Source organism: Oreochromis niloticus, linkage group LG6 (assembly GCF_001858045.2).
Source record: "Oreochromis niloticus isolate F11D_XX linkage group LG6, O_niloticus_UMD_NMBU, whole genome shotgun sequence".
Classification (NCBI taxonomy): Eukaryota; Metazoa; Chordata; class Actinopteri; order Cichliformes; family Cichlidae; genus Oreochromis; species Oreochromis niloticus.
In genome coordinates this window covers 30,707,827-30,723,253 of record NC_031971.2, presented here as the reverse complement: position 1 = coordinate 30,723,253, position 15,427 = coordinate 30,707,827, and the positions used below count along the sequence as shown (strand labels likewise).

Here is a 15,427-nt window from a genome sequence, read left to right as displayed (position 1 = left end):
AGTAGTGTCAGCACAAACAAAATGTGAGAGGTTAAAAAGGAATCCCAGAAAGAGGTGTACAAATGCACCACAAATCCAAATAAAAGAAAAGCTTTGGGGAAGATTTGCCCGTGTCCGTTTGTGACGCCACTTGATGCTGGCCTCAATAGTTTTCCTTTGTATTAGTCTAAGCAGGAAGACAGATAGTGGGGAAGGGATAGTATACTGTCAGTTGTGACAGAGCACATGTCGCCTAGAGGTCTGGGTGAGGGGAGATATGTACCACTGTGTCTTCAGCCTCCTTCAACCTGATGAAAAGAACATTCAGTCAGTCTGGATTTTCCTAAATATGTCTGTGAATCTCAGGGTATTATTATTTTGTTGCATCCACTTTCACTACAGACATAGTAGCTCATCAGGTTCACAGTCCATCACACACATCACTGATCGCTCCCCATGATGAAATTCTAATCGATACTGTAGAAGGAGTAAAGAGTCTTGTAAAAAATAAAGGGACAGACAGCAGACGCCACTCCGCGACATAAGTGACATAAGCTTATCATTCATTCAAACAGATGATCTAAAAATCCTGCTTATGTGTGTTTAAATGTTCGGTCAATAAATCTGATTCTGATACAACAAAAAGCCATAGCTATGACTTTAAACACTATTAGTTTACAGCTGACGCTTCACTTTTAGTGAAATTTATAGGTACGTTTTTGGTCGATGACACACAAGATGCCAGAGAAGTGCAGACTTCAGCTTTTTTTGCGGGGTTTCACAAATATACTGCATTGACTGTTTGGAAATTACAGCCATTTTTATACAAAGTAAATGCGGAATTCATTTGTAAGAAAATTATATTTCAGTTTGAGCTACGATTTTTATGATGATGATGCCTTTTTAGTCTTGATCGGTAATCTAATGTTAATTTTCAGGAGCTGACACAGCAGGAGCGATTTTAACATCACACCTTTGGGGGGGGGGGGGGGCTCTGTTCCCAGTGATAATGTCATTCATTGCAGTTTATACATTAATAAAGGAAGAATAGTTTTAAAAAAAAAAAAAAGTAATAATAAATTACTTTTAGTAACTTGACTTTTATGTCACAAAATACTTGTTAAGAAAATGAATAATGTTTCTGGCAAAGTATTCAGCCCTCCATAAATCTGGAGAAGTCAATTCAACTTGGTATCTGTTACAATGTTTCTTTCAAAAGCAGCCTAATTAGTTGGATGGCTGATTGCATTGTCTAAGATTAATAACGACGAATGGCATTCACTTATTGGGCATTATTTACACTGGAAAAATCAGACTGATTGCCACCCTGATTTTTCCAGTGTCTTATTTATTCATGACAAGCTTCACTATTGAAGAATCCAGTGCTTATGTGTGTGTGTGGCAGATAGAATCATTATGTTATGATCACAAGACATTTAAACCTGTTTTTGTTCTAACCTGTACCGTCTCCAATAGACTCCAGAATATCACATTAAAACATAATGACAAATAAAATTAAAATAGATAATTATTGCTAATTTTAGGCTACTGCAGTTATTTTCAGGCGTGTTAAAGTGAAATTTGGGGCTTCTTGAGCACCCCCTAAAAGGGGTTCAAACTCGCCAGTGCAGTGCAATATGGGTACAGTGGCTATAGCACCTGGGACACACAAACAAAGGTCTCTGCAGAAAGCAAGTGGTTGTTCTTTGACCTTGTTTCTTACTCTACATCTAGCAGATGAGGCTAGAACAGCAATGTGTTAGACTAACTACTCACATGGAGACAGAGAGGATGAAGAACAGCACCTCCAGTGACTCCTCAAAGCCTCCCATCAGGTGGGGTAAATATTGCTGGGTATGCTCCTGTTGGCACACAGGGGGACACTTGAAGAAAATATTTTCCACACATGCATGAAGAAAAGATTTGCACACACATTTCCTTAATCTAAAAAAACAGACACCTGGTGGCTCTTCTTTGAAAGTTTGATAAATATTTTTATTTTTCTCATCTGGCATTAGAGAAAGGTAACCTTGAGGGTGTATACTTGAGTTTGGTGTAGCTGGAGAGTTGGCTTGGCTGGAAAGCGAAGACACACTTGTCGCTGTCTTCGTAGCATAAAGGTTAGCTTCCTCCAGGAACTTTGCAGTATTCTTCTTATACCAAATCCTCTTGTTTCCAAACCAGTTGGCTATCTGAGAGAATTAAGATAAGAAAAGGGAGCAAGTCAGAAAATTCAGCTGGCTTCTTTAGATTAAACCAAGTGCTGTCTCTGGTCCTTCTTAACCTGAGCAACAGTGATGGCGCACTTCTTGGCCAGCTCCTCCTTGACTTCCTCATTAGGGTAAGGGTTGGCCAGATGGGAATAAAAATATTCATTCAAAATCTCTGTTGCCTGTTTGCTGAAGTTCCTGCATTTCCGTCTGATGGCTATACATATATAAAACACTATTTAATTAAAAAAAATGCTGGCAGACACCTGAAGACTAAACTTAAAGAGGAGGCAAGGAAATAAATATGAAAACCAACCTTGCATCCAGGAACCTGGAACGTAGGATCATGACAGCTTCACACGTGCTCTGCTTTAACTGCGTCTGGATAGCCCTGAACTTACGGTGGATGATTGAAACCATTCGCTCAATCTCTTTGGATGAGATGGGTCGCGTGCGGGACTGTTCCCGTTGATCACATGGCTGGTGAATTTATTGCAAGCCTGATTGTGATGAAGGCAAAGAGTTCAGGCGTGAATGTGAACAAGAGGGCCAAAGACAAGAATTCTAACACACCTCAGTGATGTAGTCTAAACCCTTGCCTGTTCACCCTAAACTCTCTTAACAACACACCTGTTCATATTTGTCCAGTTCCACATGGTAAATCTCTCGAATTTGAGAGAGTTTCTCTTTGTAATCCACATGTTCTAAGCTCCCATCATCAGGCGTTCCTCCGGCTGCTGCGGCCACCACTGCTGCAGAGGCTCCACCCTTCTCTGGACCAGCAACCCCCTCTGCTAACAGCATATTATCCAGTCGCATTATCTGAGCATCTGGAGGGTCTTCTTGTTGAACACCTTGGATACTATACAAATACAGGCCATTTACCATTTACCATTTTACTCAGGGCTATAGAGCAGAATATAAACTGTTATAGGCTCAATAAATAAATTAATCAAGTTCAAGACATGCAGCATGTCAAGCATCTACACTCTTCACATATACTTCATTTTTTCATTTTCTGACACATTTTTGAATAGTTTGTACTGAATTTAAAAACTACTTGAACTGACAAGATCTTAATATGTTCAAAATGTAGAGCATCTTTTAATCAGTGGCAAACAGAAGGGGAAAAGTAGATACAACAAGTCAAAAAGAGCTGACACTCCCTATCCTGCTTATGTAATACTGCCATCAGAATTTCAGTCTCTGCTGTGTAGATTTAGAAAACAGCAAAGACATTCAAACTTTTTAAGATTCATCTTAATATTCTCATTTGACTAGTCAGTCTCCTCTAAGCTGCATGGCTTTAAGGTGGTAATGATTGTGAAGCAATGCATTCAAATGTTGCAGAAAAAAAAATTGAACCAGCACAAACCAGCAACGCTGCATCAGCAGAACACTTTAATGGTTCAATTCAATTTCATTAATGCAACACCAGTTCACAGCAGTCTTTACTTTGTAGGACAAAAACCCTACAGTTTTAAACTGATGACCCCAACAATCAATCGCCTATGAGCAAGCATAGTTTAAATTCACTTTGATTTATATAGCGCCAAATCACAACAATAGTTGCCTCAAGGCACTTAATATTGTAAGGTAAAGACCTTAGTGTCTGTTGCTATGGTAGCAATGGCATCTTTCCTTATCAAGTCCAAGGCAGAGAAAATTCAAGAGACACACACACACACTCATCTTCACCCACATGCTGTTAATTAATTAACACCAACTCTTAAGGAGCATCAAAACACTCAGTGAAAAAAAATTAAAGCTCATTTGAGAGGTTGTTAATGCGCACAGTTATGCAAATCAAACGGCAATTACAAGGCAGTTTCATGTAGCATCTCCCATTCATAGTGTCTAATAACTGCAATGACAGCCTTCACATCTTCACATCCAGCTTAACCTCTGCAGGAATTAGACAAACGCACCGCAGTACACCAACGCTGTGATCAGCTTTAACTTTATAAGGCACACCAGTGAACCGTATTACTGTAGAGCACTAGTACTACACTTGTCTCATACAACAGTATTTTTAAGATGTTCAGTATTGCATAATTAAAGTATAAGTAGACAGCAATTAGCAGACCAATGTGCCACACTGAAAACTACATCAGATGTAATCCAGAAACCCAATATTTAACACATTTCTAATGTGTGTGTGTGTGAGCTTCTCCAAAGCCAGTAGATCACAAACAGTAAAGATCAGAGTATCCCCACCCCCAGTTTTTCTCTGTGCCTGCACTGCTCATTTATCGCCCTCTGTGATGCTCCCTGATGATACTTTACATAATCTGCTGTTTGTAGTGTAGATTCTGGCACATATTACTAATATGATCCAAAGAAACAAGATTAAGAATTCATACAATATAATTGGTTGGTTATTATTAACAGCCACAGCTGCACACAGGCAAGCATCCTACAGCTAGCTTGAGTATGAATATTTAACAGCACATTTCAAAGTGCACATTTTTTGACGGCCCCCAAAAGATCTTTTTTGTTCCAACAACAAGCTGCTAGTTCTGAACTCAGCCCCGCTATTTTCCTCTCATATTGTGTAAGTTTCACTTTCAGTTTGTGTTGCTCACATTCATTCAAACTACCTCTGTAAAGAAGAACACGATAAATAACAGAAGATTAACAGAAGAATTCATACTGGTTCATTTGATTAACAAGGTCCAAAAGGACAGTTATTCATCGCAACACTTAAATGTCATTATTGTTACTACTGTTTTACCACATTGAAAGGTGTATCTCTAAAATTTACTGATGAGGCATAAGAGTGGTATCAATATTTTTATTTAACAAAAAGCCAGTATTTTCCAAAATCTCAAACAACTTAGTGCAGTTTACACTGACTTGGTCATACAGAAGGTTGTGAGCTTAGCACCTCTCAGGAAAACTATAGTAAAAAGACGTATCCTGTGTTTTTGAGAAAATAAAAGACATTTTCTTAATTAATTATCGTGCTATGTTGACATAAATAAATTATTTTCTTATCTTGAGATGAGCTGATTGGAAAGCATATGATCACTTCTATGCTGGTTTCCAAAATCTTCCAAACTATTTTTGTTACACACACACACACACACGCACGCACACACACACGCACGCACACACACACGCCTTTCTTTATGTCATCTTTTCCAGCCCTCATTTTCCCCTCATGTCCAATTTTGTGAATCTGGGCTCTTAGTTTGAATATAAGCAGGTGAGACAACTACTTACTTTGGAAACTCTGAATCCTTTTTGCTGCCACCCTTAAGCTTCCTGTTTCCAAGCTAACTGAGGTAATACCAAGGTGTACGGTGCAGTTTGTACTTTTTGGGGGTGTTTTTTTTTCAACAAGGAAAAAGTTGTCGACTGATATTAAATTACAAATCTTTCCTGCGAGGTTAAATATAGATTTGTTCACTTACTGCAAATTCAAAATGAGTTTGGAATAAATGCAGGATAAGAAAAGCAGGAGTATTATTGTGAGTCTAAAGTCACTGAGTCAATCTTTCTTCTTCCATATAAACAATTAGACCTATTTAAACATTGCATCATCTCAACTGCTGGCACAGATTCCTAATGTCAATCAGATTAGACGATCCTGTTGCTCCCATGTATTTCTCAGTCAAAAGCGTCTGTTGTTATGACGCTCCTCCTGCAGTAGTGCTTCTAGCCTTTTCACCATCTGAGCATTTGGAGGAGAGCATCATCAAAAATCATCAAGAAAGCCAGCAGAGAATGAGTTTTGGAAAAATACCATGGCAAACTGTTGGGGATAGAGTGTGGAGCACAAGAGCAGGAGAGGGAGAAAGAGAGATGCATTAATGACAAGTTTCATGAGGACGGGAGAAAATGTAGATAAACTAGTGTACATCCTGCTTATGTGTCTCCAATCTCTCTCTCGCTCTCTGCCACAGATGTGTCATCTGTCATGTCATGTGAGTCACTACCTAAGATATGAATAGTAAATTAAATCTTCAAAAGGGATACAGTTTATTTGCAGTCTTGTTTAAATCCCTTGTCCTTACACACTGACTGACCAAGAGTCGTTCAAATGGGATAAAAAGTCAACATTAAGCCTAAAATTAACCACAATAATGAATTTGATGAGAGTAAAAGTCTTGTATTAGCATGCAATGTGTCTTTGCTGGTTGATAAATATAGAAAGAAAGCTACATATGCATCTTACCTGTCTTTTCTTTGGTCTCACACAGGACGCTGAAGAGGGCAGGCTTCGTTCTGTGACAATTTAAAGCATGTTTCCTTTCATGGAAAATCATAGAATGTGGCAGAAAGACAAAAGACTCTGCATTAAAAAACAATTCTTTGTTATTATCAGTCATTTACACTCATAAAAAAATGCTCTTATCGAACAGATAAAGCAATTTTCCACAAATGACATTTGACCCTGGAGTCTTCTACTGATAAACCATCAGAGATCGGAATGCAGACATTCTTTGCACGGTCACCTGCCTGATGCAAAGTTTTTGCTATGTCTAATTGGAGCCATGTGACAGAAACAGTAACAATGCTGATCATTTTTCAGCAAATTCACAGTAAAACAAAAACCCAGAGGAGAGGAGCTAAAATGGCTTGTTTCAGACAGTGGAAGAACTAATGGATTGCTGCCAAAGTCCAGTATTCTAAAGATTTATGAATGGCACTATGTGTTGAAGGGGTCCCGGCAGTCTTATAAGTAAATTACAGCAGATACACGGTGAATACACTCATATAACAAATAAAAAAATTCAGATCAAGAACTCCTTACTCAGTCCAAATCCTTTCTCATTTTTTCTCTGGTATATTATTTAGCATTACTGCCACGTTGGTCAATGAATCACAGGTGACTTGCAAACTCAGCTTTGTATTTATAGTGAGATGATGGATCCTGTTGGTCTGGGCTATGGGATAAAGATGGAGATATTCTGAGGTGCAAAATGATTCAGTAGTATTGGGGGTTGGTAATTTCAGTGTGTGATGAGTGAGAAGTGGAACCACCATGCAACTTGGAGGGATACCGAATCCCTCCAATCCCGTGTCTCAAATCTAATTCTCACGTTGTACCTCTGTTATTACCTGGCCTGGGCCTCATCCAGACTCTCATCTGTGATGGCCATGATCTGCTGGAGGATGTCGCCGATGTCCTGCAGCGGTTGGCAATTGTTATGGCGTTTCCTATTATCGTGTGGCTCATCCACTTCCTCTCCAGTTAAACCAATATGACACGATATTTGGTGGGCTCTGTTCTCCATACCTCCAATGTGGCACTACCAGTGTGGAGGGAAAGATGGGAGCAGGGTAGCTATAAATGAAGTTCTTTCTCCAACTTTCCGCGCTTACAGCAAACTGAAAGGTTTCCCACAAAAACGGAAAGGTAAGAGCGGTGTAGCCTCAGCAGCAAGGGTTAGTGAGAAAATAATAGCGGGGGGGCAAAAGCTCTTAACTAATGATCTTTTTCTTTGGCAAGACAGGGCACAGCTCACTAAATATTTTTTCTGTTATTTTAATGAGCAGGGTCTGGAGGGTGAAAATCTCAAAGAGAAAGAAAGCAGTCTGTTTAAATGGACAGCGGTCTTGGCAACAAAAAGACAACAATTGCCAAACTCGCCAACTCGTTGCTGCTTTGGAATACTCAGTCTCTTTTTCAAACGCCAATGAAATACTACAGAAAACAAAACAGATACGCCAAATGACTTTCCCACTGTGTGAAACAGTTGTGTGTATTACGTTAAAGCTGGCTATCTTGTAACCTGAGCGCCTTTCTCATGCCGTCGTCTTCGCCTGCTCTCCCTTTATCCCCAAATGCCTACTCGTTCATTAAAAGCGCAAACCGACAGGGTCAGCTCATTCGCGATTAACTTCATCCATCTGGTTCGATCCAAGATCCCCACAGCCACATTTGTATCATTTGTTGTTGGTAATTCCTGTTTGTGTGTACCACCACCCTTCCAAGGGAAACGCCGTGGAGCAGCACTGCCCACTGTCAAGTTAGACAACAGGGGAAAAGACGATTTCCGCTTGTAACACGGATAAAAATAACTGTTTTTAATCACAGTGAATTTGGCCGTCTTCGCATGGACTGCTGGCTTTTATTACTTCTGTTTATCAGCTTAAATGGAAGCATTAGAATCATAATTTCACCATAAACAGCGTATGCAGATGTTTGGAGTCTGTACCCCAGGGCAGGTCGTCGCTGTCTTAAGTTACCATCCATAGCACTCATTGATCGCATAGAGACATTTTTCATTCATAGTTGTTCGCTGTTGGAAAATGCTGCAGTGTTCTTTGTGAAGAACCGAGGGGCTCAGGCGAAGCACCAGGTGTTGGAATTGATATTTTTTATATTGTCATTTGTGCTTAGGAACATATAATCATTTATGCTTAGAAATAAATCATCATTTGTATGCTAAGGAATCAGTGGAAGTTGGCTAAGGACAGGTGAAGGCCTGGGCTGACTTCCCTCGCGAGCCACAAAGACAAAGAGCTCTGTCTTTGCCTTGTTTTGTCGTGCAGTTATTGAGTGTGTCTCCAACTTGGGAAAGGGTGAAACTGCAGATCACCCGCAGCCCTTGGTGGATACACAATGAAATATGAATAAAATATTATAATATACTATTGCTGTTATATAAATATATAATAGCAGTAATAATAACGAAATAATAATAATTTGAAGATGCACCTTAGTCGGTTATGACGTGAGGTGGATAATTGCTAAAAGTAGTCTGCATCAAGCTTATGGTAGCTCAAATTAAGTAAAATGACATATGAAGTAAATGATGAAAATAACTAAACTAATTAAGTGCATAGAGGCACTTCACCTGCTTAAAAATCTGTTATCCTATTATGAGACATTGTTAAAATATAGGGTAAACCTATACAAACGATTAATGTGCTAAACCCTGTGTACAACAGCTAAATGGAAAATGGAGAAGCTGAATTAAATCGATGATCACTTTTAAGCAGTTACAGAGAGACATGAACGTTTTTAATTCTCAGAGCAGGAACTGCATGAGAACACATCAGAGGAAGGGAAACAGAGCTAGCTCAAGCATGCAGCTGTCCGTGAGCAGTTTTTAACACTAAAGTGGAGCACAGTTTTTTTGTCTCCCACTGATTTGTCTGCAGCAGCAGCTTTACTTGCATCCTGACTCATGTGTGTGAAGCGTTCATTGCTTTGTAGTAGTATACTTCACTGTCCATATGAAAAAATGAATCATGAGTTGACTAAAATTATTTTTAATAATTTATATTTATTTTTAGCACTCAGTCTAAAGGTGAAATGCTTTATGTTTGTAGCATAACTGATAAAAGTGATCTACGCAACAGTGTATGCAATTTATCACTGTCTGAATACCTCAAAAGAATAGGGCAATAAACCAGATTATTGATTTCCAGTAAAGGTCAAGATAGAAATTTAAATCAGTTTACTGCTGATTCTATACAGAAACTGGTTCATAAAAGTATTTTCTATACATATTGAGCTATGACTGTGTCTTCTGTTATACTTGCGTTGTCTCTTGAGGTAGAGTTCAACAACAGTAATATGTTCTGTTGTTTTGTTATTTTTTGTTTGTTTGTTGTTTTCTTGGGTTGAAAAGTAGATAAATAAATAAATAAATACATTTGTGATCATACCTGTGGATCACAGTGCCACATAGTAATTAGGCGTATGATTTACTAATGCAAATGAAGCACAAGTTTATTCTAAAGTGCAAAGAGAACAAAGAAGAACAGCACCTTGAGTTGTGTCTTCCTTCCTGTGTTATTTTGGTGGCTGTTGTTCTCTGTGTCATGTGCTAAGTTTTTATGCATTTTGTCTAACTCTTTCTTTGATAGGTTGTCTGAGTAAGAATAATTGTTACCTGTGAGCTGGCTCTCATCATGCAAACTTAATGATGATAAGTTCAGAGCCAGCTGAGAGCTTTGTGTTCTGCTTTGTTTTAGGTGGTAAGGCAGAAAAATTAAAAATTAGTTTCTTGTTTTAAGTGTAGAAAAAAAAAGGAAATGAAACTATGCTATTTCTCTATATAAATATATATGGATAGAATAGAATAATCCTTTACTTGTCCCACAAGGGGAAATATGTTTGTAACAGCAGCAGAGGAAAAGCACATATACAAACAGCATTGAAACATTTTTGAAGAAAACATTTACATGACAAACGATAATTACAAAAACAGAGTACTGTAAAGTTATTAAGCTTAAAGTACAGGGTTTTTTTATATATATAAATTCAGAAAAATAGTGTGCAAGTTATAACAGTTGTAGTTGTTTGGTTGGTTAGTTGACAGCTGCAGGGAGGAAGGACCTGTGGAAACACTCCTTTGGGCATATAGGATGCAGCAGTCTGTCACTGAAGGAGCTCTGCAGTTCAGCAACTTTACATGCATGGGCTGGGAGACTCCGTACAAAAAATATATGAATAAAACTCTTTATATTCGTGCAGTATTTATTTCCTCACAAACCACATTCTTTTTGTATCTGCCGGTGTGACGTGTTTAGTCTTAGCTTACTTAGTGCTTTATGCTGGGGTTTTTACACTGTAAAAGGAAGGATGATTTACTGATGTTTGCGTTTTGTAATTGCATTAAGTGTTTTGCAAGTATGTGATGTTATTTTATTACTATAGCTACTAGTTTCATGCAGCATTGACACTAAAATTACTTATTGTATGACGGATCACTGAACTACACTTTTGTTCACTAACAGATATTAGAGCAAACCATATCTCTAACATTGTTGACACATTTAGCTCAGACAGGAAACACACATGTCACTGTTGAAGCTGGAGTGAGTGCAAAAGAGGAAGTCCTCCTGAGAGCACAGAAAGAAAGAAAAAGACGGGGGGGGGGGGGGGGGAAGCTTACAAGTTAATGTATACTATCTCTCTGAAAACACTTGTATAGAACTGCTGCAGTTTTTGAGCCATGGGCCACGCCCTGTCTCAACAGGGGGGAGGTAGCAGCAGTGGGATAACACCTCCACACGTTAGAGTTCAACACCCTCTCAAAACTTTTTTGTAAAAGCATGTATGCTCAGGGGAACTTGAGACCCAAGAGCTGAAAAGCAAAGAAGTCATGAGTGCAAATAATCTGCCAGATGATTCTGTTTCTCTACAGGTAGAATGCCTGAAGCCAGGAGCCTGGGTGCTGATAAAAGTCATAAAGAGAAAGTGCTGGTCACAATCACGGTGGGACGGACCATACCAGGCTCTCCTGGCAACACCAACAGCTGTAAAAATCGCAGAATGACCCACCTGGATACACCAAAGTCATTGCAATAAGGTGACACACTTCCAGGCCAGCTCGGAGTAAGTGGCAGGAAGACCGGGAACAAAGGGGAGGGAAAGCCTCCAGGGCCCCTCGTCTCAATCCGGTGAAGAAAACAGCTGAGCCACAGGTACTCATCAGAATGGTTGGTAAAGTGTTGTCTACCTTGTTTGGTGTAATAGCCCTGACGCTGTCATGGACACCTGTGGAGACCCTGTATGACAAAGGAAACCACACCCAGTACTCTCATGGATTTTCAGTGAACTCCTGGTGGCAGTTTATGAATACAATTGCTCACCTGAACAATAAGACAGACTGCTTTGTGTGCGTGTTCATATGCCTTTGTCTCCATACACATCTAGACTGTGGCCATACAACATTACAGAGAACAAGACTGTTTGTCTATTGGCTATGGCGGCCAACTTCTCAACACTTTTAAACCTCACAGGATTGGTCACCTGCCCAACCAGTAACATGGACTGTTTGGAAGAGAGAGACTTACTGGCCCGGCCTCAGGTGTCAGACCCACTGCCGTGCATAATATTGCTAAAGAAGCCGGGCACAGCCCAGCTGCCTGTGTGTGTGTGATAAATAATGGATCACCAGCGATAGAAGAAATGACACAACAAAACCATCTTCATGTTTTGCCTTCCAGAGAAGGAAACCAGGTGTATGGGTTGCCGTACAAACACGACCTGTGCCCACAAGTCAACCTTGAAGGCGAAAGAATGCAAGTTCAACTCATCGTATAGGATGACTTTCAAAACTTCAGCCAAAAAGAGCGAGCGCCTGTTCAAGAATTTCCCCCAGCTGAAAGGGGGAGGCCAGCGCTCTTGTGAAACTATCAGATCATGTTTTCTTCATGGAAAGACTGGAACATCAACCTACTATACGCAGAAGACACAGTTCAGACGGACTGTCTGAGCAGACGGGAGTGCCGTACCAGTTCCTCATTTGGAGAGTCGGAGAGACGTTTGGTCAAAACCTGTTTCCGTGGGTCGGCCTGGGAAAGGTACGAGACCACGTGGAAATCAACTGTTATGCGTTGTTGAGACACATAAACCTGACAAAGGCCCTAGGAAAAGCCCTTGGAGAAGAGCAGAAAGCCATCAGAACGATGGTGCTGCAGAACAGTCTGACTTTGGACTTGATTAAAGATGGACCGATCCGATATTACGTATCGGTATCAGTCCGATACTGACGTAAATTACTGGATCGGATATCGGAGGGAAATAAAAAATGTAATCCGATCCATTAAATATCAAAAAAGCACCTCACAAAACTTGCGACACCCGTAGCATGTCGAAGCAGTATGCGTCACGTGATAGAGCGGCTGTGTGTATTTGTAGCCTCGCTACCAAACCGGCATTTCATCTCCGAGGAAGTTATCCCAGAGAGAAGTAAAGCAAGTGTGTAAGTTCATCTCTGAATGTTTGTAAAGCATTCCCACGTTAAGCTTAACAACCGATATATGAGCGAGTGCCTCTCTCTCTCCCTCTCCTGTTGCTACTTCAATCATGAAACTGATCAATGATCAGCTGATCGGCTTTTCTGTCTCGAGTCCGTCTCTCTTCTTTGTTTTTGGCCCACTTTGCACCAGAAAGAGGAAACCAGCGGCTGAACAACAGCAGCACGTTTAACCTGGATAAGCTGTTGTTAGAATTTATTTAATATTACTTTCTACACCAGGATCCTTTTCTACATAGCTGACGGCTGGTAACTGTGCAGGGGCGGATCTAGCAAAGTTTAGCCAGGGGGGCCGATAGGGCATTAACAGGGAAAAGGGGGGCACAAAGACATACTTTTCTTTCTTATTCTCATTTAAAATGTCTAGCTTTTAATAAATAATTATCTGAATCTTACACCCAAAGTTTTAATCTGATGTAAAATGTATAGAAGTCCATTACTGTATATAGTAACTATTAAGTCTAATATACCCTAGTAAGCTATAGTACTTTTTCCTTTGGGAAGATACCATCTGTGCAGTCTGCAATTCTGTTGAAGAAAGATGTTGAATCTATTTAATTATTCTTGAAAAATAATTAATTTCTGTGCAATTTTTTCACCCTGCATCAAATTAAAGTTGATTACGTCGATTAAGCATCATGAGGTGGAGGGTGGGGGGTGGTTCCCTATTTTTTTTTTTGCTGGGAGTTTGCAACCCTATTAGTTAGGTTGCTTAATATTTCTGCTAAGTACTCTTTAAAATACCAGAATAGGGAGGATGGAGTAGGTTTAAGTTTATTAGATTGATCAGTGTTGCTGAACTATGAAATATTTTGGGTGCAGTGTATTTTTTACATACAGGTATAACAGAATAGCTTTAGTGTTTTTGTTTATTTAAACTTGAGTATGAACTTATACAAAATGCAGCAAGATATTAAAAAAAACAGTTTTATTGATTAAAAAACACACTATATCGGATTCATATCGGTATCGGACATAAAAAAGTGGTATCGTGCCATCTCTAGACTTGATAACTGCATCATAACAAGGAGTATGCCAGATCATCGGAGACACTTGTTGCACCTGTATGCCAGGTGTATATACGACTGAAGGACACATCTATGAAGCACTGCAGAACTTAACCGCTCTGCAGAGATATGTGGCAGCCCACACACCCGGAGAGGACACGCCACAAGGCTGGACAGCCTGGTTAATGTCCGGACCGTGGTGGCATATGTTTTTAAGAGTGTTAACCCCAGTTCTTGTACTGTTGACATTGTTTTGCTTGTTTGCGGGTTGCATTTTACCATTTCTAAGATCAATGATAAATAAAATGATTGCTAACACCTTTACTAACTATATTCTATTGCAACAAGGTGATGTGGATGGCATGGCCGAAACGTGTGTTTAAAATGATGCATGCACTGAAAATGTTATGTACAAGTGATAAGGAGCTGAGAGCATAGTGCGACGGAAATGCCTTGCACAAACGACAAACAGGAGGGAATGTTGGAATTGATATTTTTTATATTGTCATTTGTGCTTAGGAACATATAATCATTTATGCTTAGAAATATATAATCATTTGTATGCTGATAATAATCATATCCTTATTAGGTCTGATAAGATTCTGTGTGCACTTGTGTACCATGAGATGAGAGGAAGCAGCCTCGACGTTATAATTTCCATTTTAGCTTTAGAAGCCAGACTGTTTGTGTGAGACATAACCTATTGCAAGTTCCTGTTCTTATCATTTAGCGAGACGCTTACTTCTGCTTTTCTGCATACCTCATACACAGTACAGTTTAAATTCATTAAAAGGTCGTATGTCTATGTATGGTATAGCTGGAAACACACACACACATACCCACACACACAGAATATAGACACTGATGTTGTTAAGATGTGCCTGCTTAAGAATGTCACGTGTATTTGTAATTGCATATTCATGAATGATTGCTTGCTGACAATAAAAAGGGCTGTAGCGAAGGAATCAGTCGAAGTTGGCTAAGGACAGGTGAAGGCCTGGGCTGACTTCCCTCGCGAGCCACAAAGACAAAGAGCTCTGTCTTGCCTTGTTTTGTCGTGCAGTTATTGAGTGTCTCGTGTTCCAGCGGGGTTTGTGCCTAGATAAACCCAACACTAAGCAAAAGGGGGCAGGGATAGCTCAGTAGGGTACAGTGGTGGCCCCACGATCGGAAGGTTCGAATCCACTGAACAGCTACCCCGACGTACCCCTGAGCAAGGTACCATCCCTACACACTGCTCCCCAGTGCCCCTGCTTAGTGGCTGCCCACTGCTTCACTGTGAATGGGTCAAATGCAGAGAGAGTAATTTCCCCACAGGGATCAATAAAGTATACATTAGTAGTAGTAGTAGTATTAAACTCATTTACATTGAAGTGTAAATGCAGTAAACCCACACAGAAGGGGGGTGTACAAGAAGTTAGTCCTGCAAAACTTCAAGTCTTCCAAGTTTTAATTTGAACTCGACACTGACCATCTTCCGGACTTGTGCTTGTTCTCTGTGGCT

The 15,427-nt window shown here is 39.9% G+C and overlaps 1 protein-coding gene and 1 long non-coding RNA gene across 3 annotated transcripts; both read right to left on the bottom strand.

Annotated features, from left to right (window-relative positions):
* Nucleotides 1–1,579: 1,579 nt before the first annotated feature.
* On the bottom strand, nucleotides 1,580–2,355 carry LOC100711045 (uncharacterized). The gene is made up of 3 exons (XR_003220595.1): nucleotides 2,264–2,355; nucleotides 2,024–2,171; nucleotides 1,580–1,841 (listed from the first exon to the last, which is right to left on the bottom strand). It is a non-coding gene; the product is annotated as an uncharacterized LOC100711045 (long non-coding RNA).
* Nucleotides 2,356–5,808: 3,453 nt separating this feature from the next.
* On the bottom strand, nucleotides 5,809–8,140 carry LOC112841702 (pre-B-cell leukemia transcription factor 1-like). Of its 2 annotated transcripts, none has more exons than XM_025908300.1 (3): nucleotides 7,257–8,140; nucleotides 6,370–6,443; nucleotides 5,809–5,865 (listed from the first exon to the last, which is right to left on the bottom strand). In XM_025908300.1, the coding sequence occupies exons 1-3, from the start codon at nucleotides 7,430–7,432 to the stop codon at nucleotides 5,822–5,824; spliced, it is 294 nt and encodes a 97-aa protein (XP_025764085.1). In that variant the 5' UTR covers nucleotides 7,433–8,140; the 3' UTR covers nucleotides 5,809–5,821. The 2 variants fall into 2 exon arrangements, with proteins under 2 accessions (XP_025764085.1, XP_025764084.1); XM_025908299.1 differs by having other exon boundaries at nucleotides 5,836–5,946.
* Between the last annotated feature and the right edge of the window lie 7,287 nt (nucleotides 8,141–15,427).

Excerpts from the sequence above, each read along its gene's own strand:
- LOC112841702 (XM_025908299.1), bottom strand. The coding sequence starts at position 7,432 with ATGGAGAACAGAGCCCACCAAATATCGTGTCATATTGGTTTAACTGGA. Across the intron at positions 6,444-7,256 it reads CTGGATGAGGCCCAGGCCAG|GAAACATGCTTTAAATTGTC; the intron begins GTAATAACAGAG and ends TTTCCATGAAAG. Across the intron at positions 5,947-6,369 it reads TGAGACCAAAGAAAAGACAG|TTTGCCATGGTATTTTTCCA; the intron begins GTAAGATGCATA and ends TATCCCCAACAG.